The 26,318-nt window shown below is 45.0% G+C and overlaps 1 protein-coding gene across 2 annotated transcripts in view; it reads right to left on the reverse strand.

Moving 5' to 3' along the window:
• Window positions 1-26,318, reverse strand: part of NFATC3 (nuclear factor of activated T-cells 3) — a 424,983-nt gene that overhangs the window by 199,658 nt on the left and 199,007 nt on the right. For both annotated transcript variants that reach the window (XM_018559014.1, XM_018559013.1), the window contains exon 5: window positions 15,148-15,320. In XM_018559014.1, coding sequence (XP_018414516.1) covers window positions 15,148-15,320 — 173 coding nt within the window. The remainder of the gene's footprint in view (window positions 1-15,147; window positions 15,321-26,318) is intronic.

The following is a 26,318-nucleotide window of genomic DNA, read 5'->3' on the forward strand; positions in this document are numbered from 1 at the left end:
TAATGGAGTTAATCTCAAACAGTTTGTTGCCAATGTTGCTGTCACCATTGAACATCTGTACATGAAAATCATATCCCCCCCTTAATCTCCTTAATTCCAGCGTAAACATGTTTAAGGTCAGCAGCCTTGTCTCATAGCTCTGGTCCTCCATTCCCCTAATTAGTTTTGTTGCCCTCCGCTGGACTCTCTCCAGTTCAAGGACATCCCTTCTCAGTACCGGCGACCAAAACTGGACCACGTACTCCAGATGTGGCCGAACCAACGATCTATATAGAGGCACAATTATAGACTTGTCCCTGCAATACATCCCCTTCTTAATACAGGACAAGACCCTGCTAGCTTTGTTTACCGCAGCTTGGCACTGCAAGCTACCATTCAGTTTGTGGTCTACAATGACCCCCAAATCTTTTTCTATTTCTGACTTCCCTAGCGGCATACCCATGATTGTATAGCCTATTTGTTTATTTTTATGTCCAAAGTACATTACTTTGCATGTATCGACATTAAACCTCATCTGCCATAGTATTGCCCACTCCCCTATTTTATCCAGGTCCTCCTGCAATGTTATATTGTCACGATCCGTTTCTAGTACACTCCCTATTTTTGTATCGTCTGCAAACACGGAAACATGGCTATTTATTCCCTCCCCGATGTCATTAATGAATACGTTGAACAGTATCGGACCCAGCACAGATCCTTGAGGCACACCGCTCATTACACTAGCCCAGTCCGAAAAGGTGCCATTTACAGATACTCTCTGGACACGTTCCCGTAGCCAGTTCTCTATCCACGTACACACCACCTCATCTATGCCCATGAACAGGTTTAAGTAAGATCCTAGAAACCTCTCCTCCTTAGGAACAGGCATGATGACTCCTGACAGCACAAATTGCTGCCGAGCTTGCCGCAGAGTTTCCTACCACTGAGGGGAAAAGGGCAGTTTGGAGGGCATAAATTGAGGAATAGGGTAGGATAATAGTTCCATCTGGTAACCCTGGGAGACTGTTTAGCACACAAACCCTGGGCATCTCAACTCCAGTTGACTGCAAAAGCCATCAAACGTGTCCCCCCCACTTCCGAAAGTGCCCACCCTCCCCATTGTAAATAGGTCTTGGTTATGGCGTGGAAGGCTTCCGTGCAGAAGGCTTGCTTTTAAGCAGGGAACCCGCATTTGCTTTGAAGGAGGAATCCTGCAGGGACAATAGGGGGCCCTTCCTGTCCAAAGCCAATTAAGATATACCAGTGGAAACTTTTTAGTTTCGGCTTGCTTAAAAATGTATTCTATTTGTAGCCTAACCTTTTTCATAAAGGTGCCCAAATCCTCTCCCAGGAGACATTACCCTACAAAGAGTATCCTCTCCAGATGCTTCTTGCATGCCAGTTCTGCCGACTAATACTTAAGACACAGAAGTCTGCACGTATGCACATGTAAATCGATGGGGGAGCCCTCCGCACACCTTACAGCAGTCCCGGCCAACAAGATAGATGGTGCTCGTAGTGATAACCACGGATGGCGCCGTGCAAACACAGAACAAAAAAAGCAGATCACCAGCACTCAGTAGTAAAGTTGAATATGTCCCTTTAATTGGACAAAGACGTCACAGTGATCAAAAAAGCCGACGTTTCGGGACCGCGCAGGGTCCCTTCCTCAAGCTAGAAAGACGTGACAATATAGTAACATACATACACCAGATATATACCCCATGGAGTTAATCAATAATTCATAGCAACACCCCCAGTGAGTCACAACGGCGGCAAAAAACGCCATATTTAAAAATGCAAAACCATTTAAGAACAACACAATCAAACTAACACAAGTAATTAATAGATCATACCCACAACCAGATGATCCAGGTCGATGTTGTGGCTGCAGAGTAGCTGACATAACCACAATACAGGCATAGTACACTCCATAACGTCGGCAAATGAGTGCAAAGATCTCCGCCACTCGTCCCGGGATAGACAATATGCGTCATCGGTCACTAGGGAGACAGAGAGACACAACTCTCAGCCATCACACGGCGCAGGCGCCGGGGCTATACACCAGAGGTGCTGACTCGGTGTGGGAAGAACAAGAGAGAGTAATATATCCACCCTGCAGACACAACAATTGATACTCCTAGATCAAGAGGCGCAAATAAATCATATAATAACAAGTTATAAAACACCGAGGTGCATAAACAAAAATAACATATTTACATGTATAGAACCAAAAAAAAGGGGGAACAAACAAAGGAATAATAACAAATACATACGCATATGAATAATGCACCAGTCAAATCACGGATAACAATACACCCAGGGGACATAAAGTATATCAGCAGATTAGCTAGAACATTAATATAAATTAGCTATAGTACAAGGTACAAAGAATAAGTTTCTTATCAGTACAAAAATACAAAAATTATCTAATACTCAATATTAATAAATTGAAAAGGGATATGTATATCAGTGAATGGCTAGTGCATACAATCGTAGAAGAATAAAAGAGCAATCACATGAGTATCAAATTATATATCACTAACATTAGTCAACCAGGTAACAAGTCAGGGACAAGGCAGTATTGAGTCCTCTAGGTTTTACTGTAATGAGTGTGTGGATCCAAAAGTCTTTCCTACGTAATAATATATTGTCTCTATTACCACCTCTATGGGGTCTCGGCACATGTTCGATAACCATTGCCTTAAGTTCGTGTGTCTGATGATTCAATTGGGCAAAATGTATTGCCACCGGTTTATTTGGGTCGATTTCTTTTCCTTGTCTTTTTTACTCGATTGCCAATTTAATGTCGCTTCTATGTTTTTGATAGCGTTTCTTAAAGGCATTAATGGTTTTTCCCACATATACTAGTGAACAAGGCCATTTTAGTATATATATATACACAATAACACAGACACACAAATAACTGCGAATGGAATATCTCTTCCCTGTATGTGGATGACAAAATGAGTCACCAATGATAAGCGAGTTACAGATGCTACAATTGTGGCATCTGTAACATCCCAACTTAGTGGAAAATGTATGTGGGAGAATGTCATACTTAGAGTGCGGATCAGCACAGACTAAGTGATCACCGAGGGATCTGTTCCCGGAATAGATGATACAAGGTGTATTTTTAACAGTAGGGGCCAAAGTCCTATCAGCTCTCAAAATATTCATGTTCCGTTGCAATGTACGTTTGACCTGGTATGAATAAGGGTGAAAGTTAGTAATAAGGAGAGTGTCATTCGGGCACACCTCCTTAGGTTTGGGGATTCGATACCTATCTCTGGCCACTTCAAGTGTGTGATCAAGTACATGTTTGGGATAACCTCTATCGCTTAACATTTTTTTTTTTTTGCAGAAAGTGTTTTATTAAATTTTCACAAATATCAAAATAAACAGCATACAAAGTAAAACAACATACAAAGGCAGCATCCGATGAGCAATCTTAGTAATAGTGCAGAGCTGAAGACAATAACAAATACCTCAGAAACGTACATGACAATGTGCCCAGATATAAGCCGTACCTCAGCTCAAGGTCTTGTCCCCACGTAGGGGTTCCGGACTGCTAAAGCTCTCCCCTCTAAGGAGGTCTACAATATTGAGTCAGACACTGATCCGGGTCTTCAACATCAAGATGATCAAGGAAAGCCCTGCGAGATCTTACAACACAAACAGAACAATCGACACCTAACACCACAAGACAAATGGACAGCAGAGGACACAAAGACACACAGAGACAAAGGGGAGAAGAAAGGGGAGAGAAGAAAGGGGAAGGGGTGTAGAAGATGATTGCGTGGTTAAGAAGGGTGGATCATGCATTTATGTCAGCGTCTTAAACTCATCCGTTGTCATAAACAGTAGCCATGGCCTCCATTTGGACTGGAATGCCTCAGACCTGTCCAGCCGCTAAGCAATCAGCTCCTCGGATCTCATTAGACGGCACATTTCCGCGGACAATTCCCCCAGTGTCGGAATCACCTGAGAGTTCCAATGTCTCGGGATCAATGCCCTAGCGGCATTAACAAAGAATCGTAAGAGAGATTTCTTCGCCCGAGAGATGGATCCCGGAAATATCGACAATATTGCCATTTGAGGCGTGAGATGGAGATCACTGGCAGACATTCTTGAGTACACGTGTGAGATGGTGCGCCAGAAGGGGACGATCAGAGGACAGCTCCACCAGATATGTGATAGCGTTCCCACTCCTGTGAGGCACCTCCAGCAGGTGTCCGGTAGAGAGGGAAAAATCTGGTGCATCCTTGCCGGGGCCCTGTACCACCTAGTCAGTAGTTTGTAGTTGCGTTCCTGCACCGCTGAGGACATGCAGAGACTATGAGTGAAGCAGAAGCATTTCCGCCTCTCCTCCTCGGAAAGGACCACGCCTAATTCCCGCTCCCATGCAGAGATGAAGTACGGGGATTCCCCCTCGAGCCCAGAGGATAGGAAGTCGTATAGGAACGAGATAAGGTGAGGCGGGGAAGCTAGATGTGGAAAAATCTGGTGCATCCTTGCCGGGGCCCTGTACCACCTAGTCAGTAGTTTGTAGTTGCGTTCCTGCACCGCTGAGGACATGCAGAGACTATGAGTGAAGCAGAAGCATTTCCGCCTCTCCTCCTCGGAAAGGACCACGCCTAATTCCCGCTCCCATGCAGAGATGAAGTACGGGGATTCCCCCTCGAGCCCAGAGGATAGGAAGTCGTATAGGAACGAGATAAGGTGAGGCGGGGATTCTCCACCTGCGCATAGTTATTCAAATGCGGTCAGGGAGCCTGGCATAGAGTCATGCGAAAACAGTCCCCTTACAAAATGTCGAAGTTGATGGTAAGCAAACCACACATTCCGCGGGTCGGGGGCATAAAGTTGATCCAAGGATTGGAGGGATCCCCCATGCAATCCCTGAAAGATGTATGAAGGGGCCGTCTCCTCCCAACACAGGAACCTACGGACCCCGCATCCAGGAGGGAACTCTGGATGCGCCATGACAGGGGTCATCAAGCCCCTGGATGCCGCTAGTTTGTATTTGAGCCTCGTGGAATCCCACACCTTGAGCACTGGGGTGAGAAAGAAGGGTAGCGTAGGGCTAGGAGGCCGTTGCCGGGGCGGAAGCCAGGGAACATTCGTGAGAGGTGTTGGGGACAGTTCCCGCTCCAGAGAAACCCAAAGAGCCGAATCCCTGGTGTTAAACCAGTCCATCAAATGCGATAAATGAGTGGCTCTATAGTAGGCCTCCAGATCCGGGAGCGCCGCCCCACCCCTCTCCTTCCTCATTGTCAAGACCGTATATCGTATCCTTGGTTTGCGGCACCTCCATATGTAACGTATGATGGCCGAGCGCAGTCTGTTGAAGAAGGTGGCTGGGAGATGGAGAGGAAGGGTTTGGAATAAGTAGAGACAGCGAGTAAGCAGGTTCATCTTAAAGAGGGCAATTCTATCGAACCAAGTGTGGTGAAGGTTCATCCAAGCTAGAAGAGTATCCTCGACTGTACGCAGTAAGGGGGCATAATTTAAGGAATAGAGGTCCGCTAGGTCCGCCGGGATGCGGACGCCCAAGTAAGTCATATAGTCCGATTTCAGCGTGAAGGGAAAGGAGCCATTCACACAATCCGCCTCAGCTTGTGGCAGGGAAACGTTCAATAGTTCACATTTCTGCAAGTTCACCCTATAGTTAGACAGGCGACGAAAAAGCTTGAATTCCTCCATCAGAGATAGGCCACCCACGATAGGGTTCGAAAGATACAGGAGCAAGTCGTCCGCATAGAGACCAAGTTTATGTACCTGGTCACCTATCTGAAGTCCCCGGACGGAGTCATTGCCCCTAATTGCGTTGGCTAAGTGTTCCATCACCAAGATATAGAGCAAGGGGGCAGCCCTGCCTGGTGCCATTATAAATCGGGAACGGGGCAGACAGATTGCCATTGACCCGCACCCTTGCAAAGGGTCGATGGTTCAGTGCCATAATCCTGTCAACAAACGCGGGGGGAGTAAAGAAGCCTCTAGGAAAGACCAGAGGCGAGTGGAGTAAAGAAGCCTCTAGGAAAGACCAGCTGACTCGGTCGAACGCCTTTTCAGCATCGACCGAGAGCAAACAGAAAGGAAGACCGCGGGAGCGGGCGTGATGAATCAGGGTGATCGTGCGTTTGATGTTATCCTTGGCACTACGCCGGGGCGCAAACCCCACTTGATCTTTGTGAATGAGCCGTAGATCAGGTCAGTCAAGCGATGTGGTAGGAGTTTGGCATACAGCTTAACATCCACATTGATCAAGGAAATGGGACGGAAATTATTACAGTGCATGGTATCTTTGCTTGGTTTGGGTAGAACCACTACATGAGCCTCCAGTGATTGGCGGGGAAAGTGGCAGGTGGCCGAGAGAGCGTTAAAGGAGTTCAGGAGAGGGGACGTTAAAATATCCTGAAAACATTTGTAGAAGCGAACTGTGAAGCCATCTGGGCCAGGACTCTTGCCCGTTGGCAGTGATTTAAGGATACGGAGGAGTTCAGCGTCTGAAAAAGGCGCAGAAAGCTCCTGGAAGGCAGATGGTGGAAGCCTGGGAAGCGCAGTTCGCGCCAAGTATTCCTGTAGTTGTGTAGATCGCTCCGCGATCTAGTAAAGTTTAGGGACGTAAGTTGAGACCCGCTGTTGGCGTACTGAACGGGCCAGTAAGTTGCCACTCTTATCCCCCTGCTCATAAAAAATGCTCCTCACCCTGTCCCTGTAGGAAGAATATTTGGCATCCAAATGACACCAGATTTTGGATCTGATCAAGTTAGATCTTGAAGGAGGAGAGAGGACGGGGAGGACTTATTAGCCGTTTCCAAAGTGGCCAGTTCAGCCATCAACCGGGTGAACGTGGGGCCCCTCTCCCTTTTCATGCGCGCACCATGCTTTATAAAGAGCCCACGGACCGTGGCTTTAAGGGCTTCATAGCGGGTAGGTGCAGGGGTGGAGTCATTCGCGTGGTCCAAAAGAAAATTGGTGATTGTGGAGTGAATGTCGGCTTTACAGCAAACATCCAGAAGGAGGGTTTCATTCAATTTCCAGGAGTAAGAGGACCTGCTCGTGTTCGGTATTGTAAGGGTTAGTGAGACAGGGAAATGGTCAGACCAAATTTGCGTACCTATCGATGTGTCGGGTGCCCAAGAGAGGAGATGGTGAGAAACGAGGAAGAAGTCTATCCTGCTGTATGATCTGTGGGGGCCAGAATAGCAAGTATAGTCCCTATGGGTCGGGTGTTGAATTCTCCAAATGTCAACTAGCTGGAGAGAATGTAGTCTCTTTTTCAATCTGTTAATGGAGGAGAAGGAGATTTGGGACTTCCCAGACGTAGTGTCCAGACTAGGATCAAGCACCAAAACAATTTGTTTATGCAGCTTATGTAAATTATAGAGCAATTGTGATCTCTTCTGTGGAGAGTTTAGACCTCTAGCATTCAGAGAGCAGATCCGTATATCACTCATTCAGAACCACTTAGCCTAGCCAGGGGAGTCAAAGGAAAGGACAGAGGGAGAATAGCGGGCTAGGCCCACCAAAGGGAGAATAGCAGAGAGAAGGCAGGAAGCAGGGGGGGAAGGGAGGATAACAATTAGAGACCACTAACTAAACACTAAGGACACACAGAGAACACAGAACACTTACTAAATTGAGGACACCGAGGTCCAAATTACCCCAAAACGCCCTAACTAGGCGGGGGAAGGCCTATGTGGGGGTAAGTGGTCACAAAGGGCCCCAACGGCCTATGCACCCGGGAACGACCGGGAAAACATGAAAACCATAATATATAAAAACACAGATGCAACTGGAACAATCGAAGAGCATGTACACATGGTATCGGCAATCCCACCACAACCATGCTAGGGACAGAGGTGGGAGCAGACCCTCCACGGGATAGGGGGGGAGAAGGGGGTTCTCCTACTGGGAAAGGGAAGGGTGGGGATGACAGGAGGAATGGATAGAGGAATGTGGGGGGAGGCCTAAGTGAAGGGAGGGGAGGCGTAGGGGACAGGGAACAGAGGGGGAGGGGTGAGGGAGACAGGCAGCCACGGTCTCAGGGGCCTGGCCCACGTTATAGCCTAGTGGTAGATTGGGACCGTGTTCTAAGAGCGGAGGTCGGTTATTCCAGGACGCAAAGACCCCACAGGGGTGCAATTACCAGACTGCAGGAGCAGAAGTCCTGGAAAGGCAAAGGCCTGGAGTGCTACCCCTCCTGTGGTCTGTGCATCCCTCAGCTACAGTAATGGTGTTAAAGTGCAAGAATCCCATTCACCTAAGATGTATGTACATTATAAACATTAGCATTTTAGCACTGAAGCGTTTATACATGGTAAACCAAAAGAAACAAAGAAGTCACTGGAAATAACAAACCCAAGAATGACAGTAATAACAGCCGGCAGATCGCCACCGAGCGAATGTTAAAGTAAGGTATGAGAGTAGGGATCACTGGGATGACTATGCCCTAAGCATCTCAGCCACTTAAGGCTACAAAATGCTACAGTAATGACCGTAAAGCGCAGAACCTCCCCATATCCACAGAAGGCATATATACGGTATAAACAGTAGCGTAGCAGAATGACAGCATGGATGCATGGAAACTAGAGAGGGTCACATACGCCACTGGTGATAGCAAAAAGAACAATGCTGAGAGAGGAGAGACAGGCGGGGGAGGGAGAGAGAGGGGGGGAAGGGAAGAGAGAGGGGGAGGGAAGGGGAAAAGGAGGGCCAGTTCAAGGCAGGGTATCAAATTCCACCCCCATTGTCTAGTAGTAGCTAGCCCCGGAGATCCATCACCGGTTCAGTAAGCCCTCAGCCTTAGTGCCGGGTATATAAAAAAAAGGGGGGAAATAAAGTACGGAACCGGTAACCTCCAGTCTTGAGGGGGGATGATCTGCCGCAAATCAACAATGGGGGATCAAAACGTAGACGCCAAACTTGGTCTCTGTAAGAGAATCGGTGCACCACCACGCATGCCCGCCTCTTCAGGGTGGTGGAGTAGGCGTGGGGGCGGCCTCCTGTCGCCTGCGCCTCCGTTTCTTCTGGGACATGGCTGGGAGCCATGTGGATTCTGTGGGCACGGAGGCCCAATTCGGCAGGGCCGGGTCCGGCCATCCCTCCAGGGCCATCAGGGGAAGTTGCAGGGCCCGAAGGAAGTCAAGGAGATCAATCGGAGTGCGGAGGATGTGAGACTTGCCATTCTTCTGGGCCACCAGATTCCCAGCGATAGGGAATGTCATGGTCCTGCAGCATTAGCGTCAGTGGCCGGAGAGCTCTGCGTCTCGTCAGCGTGTTGCGGGACAAGTCCGGAAAGAGCGTGATCTGAGCCCCATCAAAGTCCAGCGGACCTTTTTCGCGGGCCTTCAGCAGAATGGCCTCCTTTTGCTGAAAAAAGTGCACTCTGCACAGGACATCTCTAGGCTGCTGTTGGGAGGGATTACGAAATCCTGGCACTCTATGCACCCGATCCAATTCAATGGCGTGGGTAGGGGGGTTGCCCAATATCATATTGAAGACGCCCAGCACTGTAGCTTTAAGGTCCGACGGGCCTGTGGTCTCAGGGATGCCGCGCAGCCTGATGTTATTGCGGCGATGTCTGTCTTCCTGGTCATCCATCTGCAGGCTTAAGTGCTGGAAAAGTAGATGGTGTTTGCTCACCTCATCTTGCAGCTGGAGGACAGATTGGGAGATAGCCGCAGCCTGCGTCTCAACAGCTTCCAGCCGTTGGCCAAAGCCAGCCAGGCCCTCCCTGAGCTCCGACATGTCGCGGCTGTGTGAGGCCTCCAGGCGGGAGAACAGGCCCTCCAGCTCGATCTTCGTGGGCAGGAGCGCGAAATAGCGCTGAAACATTTCCTCACCTCTGAGGGAAGCTCCGTCCTCCTCCGGCACAGAGGAATCCGAGTCCCCCTGATAGGTAGGCTGAGCCGGCGAGGAGGCCTCCGAGCCCGCCACGTTTCCCGCACCGCGGTCTGACGGCGACTGGGTCGCGAGTAGGCCCGAGGTCTTGAAGAAGGCCCCGATCTTTGGTCCGACAGCTGATGTAGAGGGCCTGGCAGGCTGCCAACCTCCCTTCTTGCCCGACCTGCCCATGGCTGAGGTGTACTGGGTGAGATGTAGAGTTCCTGGCGATCGTTCCCGGGTGCACAGCCGGAGCTCTCTCTATACGCGTCCGTCCACGGCCATGCGTAAGCCACGTCCCGCTTAACACTTTTTTTTACATCTTTTGTAGTTGTATTTCGCAATCCGTAGTATCCGAGCAAATGCTCATAACCCTGACAAACTGAGAGACCGGCAAAGAATCTCTCAGTCTATCAGGGTGTGCACTGCTGTAGGAGAGCAACGCATTGCGATCAGTAGGTTTAGTGTACAGTGATGTGGAAATCTGTCCCTGATGGGTCGTTACCATTACATCCAAGAAAGGAATCCTGGAATATGATATCTCTGGATTAAACACAATGCCTTCTACAAGTGTATTAATGTATTCTACAAAGATCTGTATATCATCAATTGGTCCTGACCATATCACAAAGATATCGTCTATATATCTGGTGCATAATCTCACGTGTTCAAACAGTTCAGATGGATAAATAAAAAGCTTCTCCAGATATCCCATGAACAAATTTGCATAGGAAGGGGCAACCGAGCTGCCCATAGCAGTACCCTTCGTCTGGAGAAAGTAATGTTTCTCGAAACGAAAGTAATTGTTCTCAAGTACAATCCTCAACCCCTCTAGAATGAAAGCTGTTGGCGGGGATGGTGACTCTCTCCGAGATTGGAAATACTCCACAGCTTGCAGACCCCCATCAGTAGGGATACACGTGTACAGTGAAGATACATCCATCGTTAATAAAGTCCAACCTGGATAAAAATTATCAATACATTTCAATGTCATAATGAAGTCATTGGTATCACGTGTATAAGAATGGAGGGCTTTCACCACAGGTTGTAAAAAATGGTCTAATAGCATAGCTAACGGTTGTAGTACTGAACCAGTTCCTGCCACAATGGGCCTAAACGTAAGTGGATCGTATTCCTTATGGATCTTCGGTAGGCCATACATTACTGGTGTGCGGGCATGTAAGTTATAGAGCCACTCCGCAATACCCTCAGAGATCCATCTCTGGTCTAGGGCCAAGTCGATCAAGGATGACAATTTGTTAAGGATAGAGGTTAAGGGATCACGTGGGATTGAGAGATATGTAGACACATCGGATAGAAGGTAGCAAATACCCATTCTATAATTGGCATAATCCATAATAATAATGGCACCCCCTTTATCCGCAGGTTTTATGATGATAGAATCATCTTCCTGTAATGATTTTAGGGCAGTCAGTTCCCCCCTTTTCAGATTGGAGTAGCATGAACGATTATGTGCCCTTCTCTGGTCAGTGATGTTACGAGTATCATATCTGACAGTCTTGATAAAGGTCTCGATGGAAGCAAATTGGCCAGGTGGTGTAAATTAACTTTTATTCTTGAATTTAATGGTAGACGAATCAATGCCTTTAGTGCAGGTTTGGTGACAAAAGTGCTGTTTCAACTTCATGGAGCGTTCAAGTTTAAAGGTGTCAATTTCAAACTGAAAATCATTAAAGCGTGGTTATTCTTATATAGCTAATTTATATCAATTTTCTAGCTAATCTGCTGATATACTTTATGTCCCCTGGGTGTATTGTTATCCGTGATTTGACTGGTGCATTATTCATATGCGTATGTATTAGTTATTATTCCTTTGCTTGTTCCCCCTTTTTTTGGTTCTATACATGTAAATATGTTATTTTTGTTTATGCACCTTGGTGTTTTATCACTTGTTATTATATGATTTATTTGCTTATTTGCGCCTCTTGATCTGGGAGTATCAATTGTTGTGTCAGCAGGGTGGATATATTACGCTCTCTTGTTCTTCCCCCACCCGAGTCAGCACCTCTGGTGTATAGCCCCGGCGCCTGCGCCGTGTGATGGCTGAGAGTTGTGTCTCTCTGTCTCCCTACTGACCGATGACACCTATTGTCCGCGCTGGAACATCGGGACGAGGGGCGGAGATCTATGCACTCATTTGCCGACGTTATGGAGTGTACTATGCCTGTATTGTGGTTATGTCAGCTACTCTGCAGCCACAACATCGACCTGGATCATCTGGTTGTGGGTATGATCTATTAATTACTTGTGTTAGTTTGATTGTGTTGTTCTTAAATGGTTTTGCATTTTTAAATATGGCGTTTTTTGCCGCCGTTGTGACATCACTGGGGTGTTGCTATGAATTATTGATTAACTCCATGGGGTATATATGTGGTGTATGTATGGTACTATATTGTCACGTCTTTCTGCCTTGAGGAAGGGACCCAGCGCGGTCCCGAAACGTCGGCTTTTTTGATCACGGTGACGTCTTTGTCCAATTAAAAGGGACGTATTCAACTTTACTACTGAGTGCTGGTAATCTGCTTTTTTTGCACGTATGCACAGACAACACGCACTACCTAGGAAGCCGGCACAAGGGTGTCAGCCAAGCTGTCCACAAAATAGCACAAGTCCATCGGCAGAAGTTTCAGCCACCGTATGACATCAGGGTCCATAGAGATAATGCTAGGATCCTAAGTGGTGTGTTTTGTCCAGGTCAGAAAGGTCTCTCATTACTCCATTGGAGCAACTGCAGGTTGCAGGGTAGGCGCAACCAAGGTGAACGCTGCCTTGAACAAGGATTCTAGGCGCCTATCCTCCAGCAACACTCATTTCTTAAGAAAAGCTTCTTCAAGGAGCTACTGGTGTGCAAAGCATTTTGGAGGGACATATTCATTTGCCAAGTAATACTAATCTGAATAAAGTACTTCCTTCACTATAGAAAGTGTTAAGGTCTTAGTGGGTTTCGTATTCCCAAGGGGACCTAAGCTAGTGACCTTGGGGCAAACCTGTATGGGTGCTGCAATAGCTAGACATTCTCACACCTCATCAACAAGCACAGAAATGGTATCTCACAGTTTTAGTTCCACACCCTCCTCCTCATCATCATCCTGCTTTACTGCAGTAGCCATGGCTGGGTCTGACAGCAAATTGAAAGTGGGGATGTACTTGCGCCCTCTGCAGCCCAATGAATCAATCACAGCAGATATATGTCCCATAAAAACAGTCAGTTATTGATGCTGCAAAATATTCCTTGCTAAGGCATGGAGAATGCATCTCCTGAAGGGGTGGTGGACACATTAGAAGAGAACTGAGAGCTAAACGCTAGGCTAACACACATACTATCTGAAGCAGATTTCCTGGGAGAAACATCAGGTAACCCCCACACCTATTAATAGTCTCTTTGCATTTAAAGTGCACCATCGTGAATGGGCCCAAAGCTTAGGCTGGCCCCAAAGGCCTAATGAGGGTCCCCCTCAGGTCTCAGTTGTCCCTGGAAACAGTGATAACTGTCCTGCTGCAAATGGATCTGGGTCCTGCATACTTCAGCCTGCTCCGAACCAATGCTAAACTAACAGGGCCACCGCCTCCTCCACATGCTTACTTAATCACAGGAAGGAGCAAGATGGCTACCTCAGTGATCTGAATGCAGACCCAATCGGCCGAGAATACCAAGATGGTTGCTGGCTTGGTTACTGAGCCTGTGCCAGCAGAAGACCACTGCCAATCCCCTAGGTGCTCGCACGTATGGGACTGGTGGGGAAAACTAAACAAATAGCCAAATTTAATCATTAAAATAAGATCAGCGGACACTTTCCCACTTCATCCTTTTGGCAGCCAAGTTAACACTGGCTGGTAGTTGGAAGAAGCAACAAATATCGTACAGGGAATTTATATCTAGAATAGACAATATCATGTTGAATGAACGGTTGACAAGCATATTGGTGGATAGACAGCCCGTGTTTCTCAGGGTATGGGAACCATGGATACACCTCCAACACCCTTCCATGACCGAATCTAGCTTCTGTGGCATATGAGGATGTCCTCCTGAGCTGGTAAGGAGGTTGATCTCCAGAGGGCTTAATATAACTATTTTACTACTGAGGATGTTCACCACGAAGTGTCAACCGAAGTAGCGAGATCCGAACCCCCCCTCCTTTTCCTTTTTTTTTTCCTTTTCTCTTTTTCCCCTCTCCTTTCGCCCTGTACCCTCTCTAAATCTTTGCCAATCCCCCCCCCGCTCTTTCTCCTTTGTTCTTTATCCCTCTACTGGGACTCTGGGTTGTAATGCTTTTCAATGCATACCAATATAGAATGTTATATTTTTGAACTAAGTAGATGTTAGTAATAATGTATTAAGGCTGCTCCAACCTGACTTAGTTAGGTTGCTCATTATAGTCTCATCGCCTATGATGATCTACAAGACCGAGTATAAGATTGTTTGTTACTTATGTTACCTGCCTGTATACTTGGTAATATGTATAATGCATGGTCCCGTAGTTGTATATACGGACTTACGTGTGTGAAAAAACCTAATAAAAACTTTGAAATAGAAAATAAGATCAGCAGTAGGGACATGGAGTGCACAGTACATGTTCCCAAACATCGTCAGGGAAGCAACAAACATCTTAAAGGACCAGGTAACATCTAGGTTTAAGAAACATAGACTAACCCACCTGTTGCATCAAATCTCTAAACGATGGGGTTTATTCCAATTCTCAGCTTCACTCACTTTGGCTGAGCATACCCCCTAGGGTGCGGTATCCACACAGTGGTACGCATACACCGCTGCTCTGGACCCGGCAGCTAATCCAACACGCTGTACTACATGACAAGTTTGGTACCTAATGCAGTATCCAGTGCTCAAAGCTACATTACAGGTCTGCCCTACATCTTCAGTCCTGCAGAGTCCAGGTGCAGTCCCCAAGGCTACTGCCATGGGGAACCCATCTGGAAGCTGCAAAATTGCTGCCATGGCCAAACACAGCCAGAGGAAATCTTGATTGAAGAATCACAGAAATAAGGTAAGTAACTACCCAAGTCTCCCTCAGTAGAAAGGAGAGTGTTTTTTATGAGACACACGTTTGTATTAGTTTGGACATTTGATCCAAATGTTTGAACAGAGAAACGAGGAGACCCTTTTGTTTGCATTTCTAAACTTGCTTCTTTTCAGCCTGATTTGCATAACATGGGTAAGCCATGTCTCTAGGTAAGGCATGACTACTGGAAATAAAAAAAAAAAAATAATTACTGTTCATCAAGGGTATGAATACTTACAACATTCAATGGGTATAGAGGCAGTTTGTAAGGACAGAACTTTTCCATTGGGTTGGGGTATATGTGCTCTAAAGACCAGACGCACACGAGTATTCTTCCTGCCAATGTCAGTCTCCCCCTTGCGCAGTTCAATATCAGAATTTCGCAGCTTTAGAATACCAGCACAATCAATACTGTAACAGAATTTATACACATATTAGCTATATTAAAACCATATTTATTGAACCAAGATGTTTATAATATCTCAATCACACCACCAGAACCATGTTCCCCAGGTTGAGTTAAACTTTTAATATTTCATACAATTTCATAACATTTCTGGAAAACCCGCTAGCATGAGTTTCATTTAAATTTTTTCACAAAATCAGACCAGGCATTTTGATCCTGTTTCATGGAATAACTGCATTAAACACTTAAATGAAAATTAGTTTGTATTCCTTATCTATACAGAACCCACATTCATTTAAAATAGTTGGAACTGTTCTTATGTCTTTTCCACTTTTGCAGAAAAAAGTGACGGGAAACTCTGGCTGACCCAATAGAAACCCTAGGAACACCCTAAGTTCCTTTCATTAAAGTGACACTAAACTCAGAAGTTAGATCTTAAAAATGCATTCAAGTACCTTCACTATTAACAAAAATTTAGCTTATTTGTGCATCCCTCGGCTGTCGATTTATTTATTTTATTTATTACAGGTATTTATATAGTGCTGACAATTTACGCAGCGCTTTACATAGTTGCACATTCACATCAGTCCCTGCCCTCAAGGAGCTCACAATCTAAGGTCCCCATCTCACATACATACAGGGCCAATTTAGATGGGAGCCAATTCACCTACCAGCATGTCTTTGGAGTGTGGGAAGAAACCGGAGTACCCGGAGGAAACCCACGCAAGCACAGAACATGCAAACTCCTTTGCAGATAGTGACCTGGCCAGGATTCGGACCAGGGACCCCCAGTGCTGCAAGGCAGAAGTGCTAACCACTACGCCACTGTGCGATCCTCAATTCATCTCTGAATTTGTGCTCACGCTGTCCTTCCTTCTGTAGGGTGGCTGCTTGTTCCCCATGGTACCTCCTGTGTGTTGTATATACCACGATCACAATACAAATATTTAAACTAAACATGAGATTGTAGTCCATCACGGGAGGGAGCCTGGAGCAGTGGCTACTTTACAACACACACAAGGACAATGGGGAACAAAAGTAACTACTCTCCAGAAGGAAGGAAAGTGTCAGTATGAATTGAAAGATGATTTAGGGTTTACAGCTTAGTGATGCACAAATACGCTATATTTTTGTTAATTGTTTGGGTACTTGAATGCATTTAACTCCTGTGTTTAGTGTCACTTTAACATACAATACTTTTCAAAGTTAAATCCCTTTATTTGGACAAAACTAGTTCAAACTGGTTTAGAACTAATAATAATATCTGCCACCAGAGTACAGTTATCAAACTTATTATAAATCCACTAACAACAAAAACAGCATAATTACTCATTAAGATTTGGACAACACAAGCGAGCACAATACAAACACATAGGTGAGGGATTCACAATTGTCAACATGTGTAGATACAACAACCCATTTAACAGATTTGAACACATTAAGACTCATGTCTATTGCTTCATTGCCTACTTCTTCCTTTACATAATCTTTGGGGGAAACAGCATAACAGTATCTGTTAATGGCATCAGCTAATTTCTTAGGACAAGAACTGTGAATGATGACAATTCTTTTACTAATATTTCTTCAAGAAATTTCTTGAATAAGGAAATAAATGTGATAAAAAGAGGTTTGGTCCTTTCATCCAAGGGCAAATAGATATATTTAAAACAATTAAAGATGTACATCTATTTGTGAGAAAGATTCTATTACAGTATCTACATCGAGAAAATGATTTTCCCCCTGTTGATGGCTTATTGAATGACTGGACAGACTTAGGTCGAAGAGATTATAGATGTCTAAAAATGCTAATTGATCTGTGTAAGGAATTACATATTTCAGATGAAAATGACAGCTATACGCATAATGTCTCCATTAGGAAAAAAAATTACAAAGTACCCAGCTTCGAATGTTAACACAGCTGCATTTGTGATGAGGGACATTAATATATACACCAGTGAAGTGAATAACATCGATTATCTTGTAACAATGGCACTGTTACAGTGTTGTTACAGTGGGCGGGATATATTAGGCAGCAAATGAACATTTTGCACCTGAAGCTGATGAGTTGGAAGTAGAAAAAAATAGGCAAGCAAAAAAGGTTGAATAAAGACAACGGTCGATCCAGTCCAACCTGTATGTGATTGTGTGTCTGTATTTATCTGGCTTTAACACTTTCCATATTTTTGTATATAAAGTGAAATCAGAAACTCATCAAGACGTTTCTTGAATTTATGAACGCTATCAGCAGGTACCACTGCCTGTGGAAGGGGATACCACAATTTCACTACTATCACAGTAAAAAACCGCAAAACAATTTCTATGGTTGAATCCCGTTTCTTCTAACCTCTTGTTGTGTCCCAGTGTTCTCAATACAGTTTTCGGATTAAAGTTTGTTCCAAATATTGTGGTCCCGTTGATAATTTTGAAGATTGCAATAAGGTCTCCTCTTCATTGCCTCTTTTCTAAGATGAATACCTTTAATTGCTGGAGGCGGTCTTCATAACTCAGGTCTTTTATCCCTTTAATGTATTTTGTAACCTTTCGCTGAACTCTCTCCAGCTCGAGGACATCTTTCCTGAAAGTTGCCGACCAAAATTGTACCGCATACTCAAGATGAGGCGGAACCAGTGATTTATAAAGTGAAAGTATTACTCTTTTTTCCTTGCTACAATCCCTCTTTTAATGCACACCCGTATCTTGCTTGCTTTGCTGGCTGCTGCTTGGCATTGCTTACTATTGCCAAATCTGTGATCTATGAACACCCCTAGGTTTTTTTCCATGTCCGACTTCCCTAATGTAGCACCCCCCAAGTGGTAGTTTCCACATATGTTCTTTGATCTCATGTGAATAACCTTACATTTTTCAACATTAAATCACATTTGCCATCTTGTAGCCCATGCCTCAATTATATTTAGGTCCTGTTGAAGTGTGAATATTTCCCGTTCAGAATTTACTGCCCTACACAGTTTTGTATTGTCTGCAAAAAGCGAACTCAAACTATTTAGTCCAATCTCTATGTTGTTAATGAATAAGATGAACAGGATCAGTCCCAGGAGCGAACCCTGGGACACCCGACTCACAACCTTTTGCCCAATTAGAAAATGACCCATTTATTACTAGCCTCTGGATCTGTCCTTGCAGCCAATTCTCCACCCATGTACATACAATTTCATCCAAACTGATAGACCTTAGTTTATGAAGCAAACGTTTGTGGGGTACTGTGTTGAATGCTTTAGCAAAGTCCAGATACACCACGTCTACAATAATGCTGCCTTCCTCATAAAATGTTAATAGACCGGTCTAGCAAGAACGGTCCTTCATGTTGGTTACTACTTATTCCAGTTTTATTTGCAAATTCCTGCATGTAGTCCCTTATGCCTTTGAATATTTTCCACACTATTGACATTAAGCTGACAGGCCTGAAGTTACCCAGTGTACTTCTTATCCCTTTTTCAAATATTGGTACCACATTCACTATCCGCCAATCAGCTGGTACCCTACCTGTCGTTAGAGTATCCATGAAAATTATGTACAAGGGTACATAATTTCGGGCTATGACCTGGCTAAGTTCCTTTAGTACCCTCCGATGTAAACCGTCAGGCCCTGGGGATTTGTTTACATTTAATCTTTCCAGCCTCTGTATTACTCTTCTCTCAGACAGCCACTGAGACATGAAAAAAATGGAAATACTATCTCTGCAGCTGATGCCCTGACTGCTGCCCACGTCCCGTCTCATCTGTAAAGACAGAAGAAAATGATTAATTTAACTTGTTCACTGTCTCCCTGTCGCTAGTAGCTGACCTCCTCTCATCATCCTTTATGAGGCATACATGTTCTGTCCTTACCTTCTTGCTATTTATATATTTAAAGAATTTCTTGGGGTTACTTTTGCTTTCTGTTGCTATGTGCTCCTCGTATTCCACTATTGCTGCCCTGATTGCTTTTTTACATCTTTTGTTGCATTCCTTGTCAATTCCTTTGACAAGGGCAGAATTGTGATGGCTAGACGACTGGGTCAGAGCAACTTCAGAACTGCAGCTCTTATGGGATGTTCCCAGTTTGCAGTGGTCAGGCACTACTGAAAGTAGTCCAAAAAAAAGGAAAACTGGCGAACCATTGGCACCCATGCTCATTGATGCATATGGATACCAGGGGCGGAATGACAACACATGGGGACCCCGGGCAATACAAGGTTATGGGGCCCCCTTGTGCTCTGCCCATATACAAGCCCCTCCCACACGCCCCACCTGCATAGACATTCTTGGGTCACAGAAATTATTTATCCACATTCTTTTTCAAATAGTGGGCCAATTCACTAAGAGATGATTTGCCGGGGAACTGGTAGGAGACCAATATAGGCAATATGGAAAGCGAGCTAAATGGTAGAATGCATGGCAGACCTAAGGCCAGAACCAATACACGGCACACTTCAGACCAGAACCAATACATGGCAGAACTCAGGCCGGAACCAATACACTGCAGACCTCAGACCAGATCCAATGTACGGCAGACTTCATACCAGATCCAATGTAAGGCAGACTGGGCACGTGCGGAATACAGCAGGAGCTGACTGGCAACTTTTAGCCAAGGGGCAAGTACAACCCAGAGGCCCATGGTGCAGCAACTTGGCCCCCTTCCCGCTCTGCCTCTACCCCCGCCTTCTCCCTGCCATCCATGTAACGCTAGTGTGAATGGTCAGGTGATGTGAGGACTCACTAGTAAGTCCATGAAAGGGGTGACTGGCTGGGGGATGGTGCTCTGCTCCCACTGGGCTCCCAATATAGTTCTGGCCTTACTCCGCTCCATGTACTTGTACTTAGGCACTCTCGACCACTGCTTCTGGGCTGTGAGCTGTGGGAGGATAGTGGGAGGGGGGAGGCACAGTGTCAAAGTCAGTGTTCTATAATTTTTCTCGACCCTATACATTTTTCTCGACTGTGGGCCGCGCCATCCGAATCAGATGTTTTAATGACCCCCTTTCTTTATGACATGCGCACCTGGAAGAGACACGGTAGAGAAATGTATGGGTTGAGGAAAATTATAGCACACTGGTAGTGTACGGATGCCTCGTCAGTGCTGTGCACGTGTACGACTGCTGCGACCCTGGTAGTTCTCCAAGCGGTAGAGGGACTACAATGCAGAATAATATGACGCTACATGTTTCTTCGGGTTCGCTGCCTGATGTCTCCAGGGTCTCAGGAGAGTTGTGTGAGCTCTCAGGAGGTTGTGCGGGCTCTCACCAGGGGTCCAGAGAGTTTCACGGGTGCGTGTGGGTGTAGCAGAGGCGGCTCCCTAATTAGGCTCTCAGTTGGCCAATGCGGACTGTCAGGTGGTCAGTGCGGGATCTGTGGTGGCCAGTGGGGGCTGCCTGATAATTAGTGGGGGCTCTGTGGTAGCTCCCAGGTGGGTAGTGGGGGCTCCACTGTGGCCAGTGGAGGCTCTGTGGTGGCTCCCTGGGGGATAGTGAGGGCTCCCCGGTGTAGGGTGACCATTCGTCCCTGGCTGCGGTGGTCTCAGTATACCGCGACCTGTAGCTCGCTATATACTGAGCTTTGGGTCATGGGAGGACGCTAGTTTATGTCCTCCCATGACCCTTGGGAGAACTATGGGGAAAAACACTTACCCCATAGTTCTCCTTTAAAAAAAATAAATGTTTTATTTTATGTTCCCAGGGACATTACCTCGGTAATCAGACATTGTAGATTACCTGTAGATATGCCTCTAATCAGGCATTGTAGAGGGCCGCCCACTTGGGCCTCCCAAGGACCTCCTTGAGGAGCGAGCGGCCGTCAATGACAGAGCCGCATCTGATGCGGGTGGGCGGGCTGGCCGGGTGCAGGTGGCAGAGAGGCGGTGGATGGGGTGTTAGTGACGGGCCCTTGGTGGCCGCGGGCCCTCAGGCAGTGCCAACGGCCCGAATGGTCAGTCCGCCCCTGGTGGGAACCAAAGGCTGACCTTTGGTAGTTCAATCCAACAGAAGAGCTACTGTAGCTCATATTGCTGAAAAGGTTAATGCTGGTTCAGATAGAAAGGTGTCTGAACACACATTGCATCACAGTTTGTGTATAGGGCTGCATAGCCGCAGAACACTCAAGATGCCCATGCTGACCTCTGTCCACCGCTAAAAGTTCCTACAATGGGCACGTGAGCAACAGAGCTGGACCACAGACCAATAGAAGAAGGTAGCGTAGTCTGGTGAATCCAGTTTTCTTTTACATGTAAATGGCGGCCGGCGGAAGCAGTGTGGTGCTTTGGGCAATGTTTTGCTGGGAAGCCTTGGGTCCTGCTATTCATGTGGATGTTACTTTGATATGTACCACCTACCTAAACTTTGTTGCTGACCAAGTACCCCCTTTCATGGAAACAGTGGCCTCTTTCAACAGGATAATGCACCTTGCCACACAGCAAAAATGGTTCAAGAATGGTTTTGAGTAACACAACAGGTTTGAGATGTTGACATGGCATCTAAATTTTCCAGATCTCAAACCAATTTAGCATCTGTGGGATGTGATGGAAAAATAAGTCAGATCCATTAAGGCCCTAGGTCACAACTTACAGGACTTAAAGGATCAGCTACTGACAGCTTGGTGCCAGATACCACCAGCATACAATCAAGAGGTCTAGTGGAGTGCATGCCTTGATAGGTCAGAACTGTTATGGTGACAAATGGGGGACCTACTCAATAGTAGGCGAGTGGTCATAATGTTATCGGCTGATCAGTGTATATCCCGCCAACATTAAATGACACTGAGCTGAACATGAAGCTCTTGAAAAGTTAACATATACTGGAAATATAGATAAAACCAGCTGACAAAGGTGGAAATGTTTTGCATTTAGACAAGGACATGTATATGCAGATGTGCAATAACATTTTAAATAGAAAGATCGGTAGAGCATTAAACTTAATCAAAGACAGTTGTTTGAACTGTTAGATTTCGCAGTGAGTTCATGGGTTATTACTAAGCAAACAAGCTATTTCTATAAAGTGAAACATCTGGTGACTCCAACACTTTATTCTTTGCCAAAAGTTCATAAATCAATTACTAATCTGACAGGTAGACCTATTATTTTTTGTCAGGGTCCTTTAACGTGTAATGTCAGTCAATATATGTATTTTTTCTTCTAGAACATGTATAGACACTTTCATCATATGTACGGGATACTGTACATTAGAGATTTTGAGAGATTTAGAATTTCCACCAGATACTCTTTTGGTATCTTTAGATGTGGAGTGTCTCTACAGAAGTATACCCCATGAGAAAGGTATAAAGATGGTGCACTTGTTCTTGAATGAACGTGATATTACACAAGTTGAACACAATGAATTTTTGTTGGATTGGACTGGCCCAATCTGGGAGAACTAAATATTAATGACTTTAATTTAAAATTTACATTTGTTTTGATAGAAATGTTTGACCTTTTTGGATGCATATATCCAAACAGAGGAGTCCAATACTTTTTTTTTACTTTACTGTATTGCAAACCCAAGGATGGTAATGCTGGTAGCTTTCATCCTAAAAGCCTTATTAAGCGTATACCTATAGGACAATACCTTCAGGCGTCCAGAAATTGTACCAGGAAAGAAGATTTTAAAAGTGAGGCAGGTGAATTGAGAAATTGTTTCTTAAATAGAGGGGACAAGGATAGACATATAAGGAAAGCTTATAAAAGGGTTAAGGACAGACGACTGAACATGTGACCAAGCATTCCATCAGATGGATCAGCAAAAAACTTTTCAAAACCTAGACTAATAACAAAACTTTCTAATCAGGCTGATCAAGTTAGAGATATTTTACACAAACACTAGCACTGGTTATTGGAGAATTCAAGCATAGCCAACACAGTAACACATACTCCAGGTACTACATTTAGAAAAGCTAGGTCTTTAAAATATATTTTAGTATCGAGGGGGCTTGGCTACTGAGCAAGCTGTATGGACGTGAGAGTGGATAGCTCCGTCCTTGGGCCAGATCTCACAAAACGATCTCCAGACTGACAGTTCTGCCACCAGACTCACCTACACTGCTCGGTACAGCTGGCAGCATGTCCAGGAAGTGTAGCGAGACGGTCCGAAAGACGGCCAGTGACCGTTAAAACTCACTGAGTTTTTCTCCGGTTTAGCCCAAAGATGAATCCAAGATGGCGGCGGCACCTCCTCTCCGGAACCTGCTACTTCTCATCCACGTGGCAGGGAAGCCACAGTAACGCCGCGAGAGACCAAATCTTCGGAATTCTCTCAGGCAGCCCAACCAAGTCCAGGCCTCACCTGTCAGAGGCTGATGAGGCTTCAAAGGAGGTAAGCTCACCGCACCCCTCCCTTGATAGCACTAACAAGCGCAATTAATCTATAAATGATTTTCCCACATCTAATGAGCCTGTTCTTGACACCACCTTAAAGGGCATGTTACTTTCATTGTGCTCTGCTATTCACTGATATGGTGTCCTTGGTGCATTAGATTAAAACGGATGTGGCTGAGGTCAGCTCCAGAGTGGACCATGTGGAAAATAAAATATCAGAATTTGCCTCCACTATCAAACAGCTTATCAATTCTAATGATCGCACAATTGATGATGTTCAATGGTATAAGTTGGCTGATTTGGAAGACGGCTCACGCCATAATATGTGAAAGTTAGAGGCATTCCTGAATCGGTTGCACAAATTGATCTTTTGCCATACGTTCAGGATTTGTTTAAAGCTGTTCTTCTACATGCACCTCCTGTGGACCTCACTGTTGATCGTATCCATAGGATAATTTCTTCCGGACAAAATTCCAAGAGATGTAATACTGCGCATTCTTTTTTCCCATAACAAGGAGCGCCTTCTCACTGCTTTGCGCAATCTGGATCATCTGCATGAGCGCTTCTCTCGGCTGCAATTTTTTCCTGACCTGTCACAGCATACTCTCAACCTTCGCAGAAAACTGGGACCTGTCATCAGAGCTCTACGTGATGTGGTCACACAGTCGTCTTGTGGTCTTACCTATATACTGTTTGTGACAGATGGTACAAGATATTATATATATACTGTATATATAACAAATCGAGTCTGACAATTAACTAGCTGGTTAATTTTAAATGTAGTACCATTAGAAAAAGAAGTACAGATACAGGAAAAATACAGATCTTAGAGGTATACTAGATACAGGCATACGTTTTGTAGCAAGGAAAGCACCTACTATAGGTAATACGATTTCCCCCAGTCTTTTTAGAAGTAAGAGAGGACCCAACATGAATTGGTTAAGAACAACAGGTCTATACAAGGGGAGTTTTGGGGATTTTTAGGATAGACACTCGCATTGCCAAAGGTTTAAACTTTGAGTGGGATGTTGCATACTATTACGAGTGATCTGAACAGTTATGTGTTTTGATGGATTTTGGTCTTTATTACTTGATAATACATTTGTGTTTTTGGCATTCTCTGAAATATTGAGAATAAGGTTCTGGGCATTGCATGGGACACCTGTAATATAAGAATTTTTTTTGTCGATGGTTCCTCAAATAATATAGTATTTTTTTTTTAAACTAGGACCAGTCAGCCGCTTTTTGAAGGTTTATCTGTTCACCTAACTAGCCTTAGTAGTGTAGTTTCCAGATAATATCTATCAAATTTGATGTTCTTAGAGCATCTATTATATGATACTATTTACGTTTTATTATAAGACATTTATGATGATAAGAAAGATTTTTAGTAATCATTGGTTATTTAATGGATGGATACTATTTCTAGGAGACTATGCTAATGATCGATATATATTCATTAATAAGATGTCTTAATACTTAATTTAGAATATTGTAGGATATCTATCGTCTTTTAAACAATATAGCAGGTTGAGAATGTTTTTTACATTGGATATTTTATATATGGATAATACATTATCATTAAGAGGTTAGTTTGTGATTATTTTCTGATTATATGTATACATTGTATTTAACGTGCACCTTTTTTATACCTGTGGATACAGATTTTTTACATATGTTTTTGATTCATTCATTTACATGAGTTGTAATGTTAATTTTAGATTTACCTTTAACTGAGTGGCATCCTTCTACTGTTTGACACATTAGGCTGTAGATATGGTTGAAAAATATGTATGTACTGTATGTATATATATATGTGTATGTATGTATATTCCATTTACAGGTCATTGTGGTTTTACTATCCTATATGGTCATGGCGATTAAGTTACGTGTTTTAAAGAAATTATATTTTGATCTATTAAGGTGAGAAGAGCTACACATCTGCTATAATCACTTAATTATGTATGTATTTATTTGCTTATACATACAGAGTTTGATATTTTATATATTTATTAGGGGTGCGGAAATCAACGATTAATCCGTCGATTAATCATTAATTTTTTTGATTGACCAAAGTTCTTTTGATCCGTACTCACCTCTCCGCCGGCTTCCGGGTCTTCCGTCGGAGATCCGGTGACGTCACGGACATCGACGTCACTGGACTCCTCCCCCCTTCCCCGAGTGGCTCTGTCGGCTAACGAAGGGAAGGGGGGAGGAGTCGGGTGATGTAGTTGTCCGTGATGGGTAACGAAGGGAAGGAGGGAGGAGTCCGGTGACGTCACGGACATAGACTCCTCCCCCTTCCCTTCGTTACCTGGCGGAATAACTTGGGCTGTTGAGTCTCCTCCTCACTCTTGGGCCGGTGAGTCATCGGATGTGTGTACAAGGCAGCTAAAATAAATAATATGTATCATGTAAAATGATCTACTACCCTGTTAGAAATGTACTATCTGCTACCCTGGTGAGACCCCCACAGAGCCCTGGTGAGTCCCCAGAGAGCCGTGGTGAGACACCACAGAGCCATGGTGAGACCCCCACAAAGCCATGGTGAGACCCCATGGAGCCCTGGTGAGACCAGGGCTCTGTGGGATCTTGCCAGGGCTCTGTGGGGTCTTGCCAGGGCCCAGTGGGTCTAACAAGGCTGGTTAGACCCCACAGAGCCCTGCTACCCTGGTGAGGCCCCCTCAAAGCTCTGGTGAGACCCC

This window comes from Nanorana parkeri, unplaced genomic scaffold (assembly GCF_000935625.1).
Source record: "Nanorana parkeri isolate BGI_ZX_2015 unplaced genomic scaffold, ASM93562v1 scaffold375, whole genome shotgun sequence".
In the NCBI taxonomy this organism is placed as follows: domain Eukaryota; kingdom Metazoa; phylum Chordata; class Amphibia; order Anura; family Dicroglossidae; genus Nanorana; species Nanorana parkeri.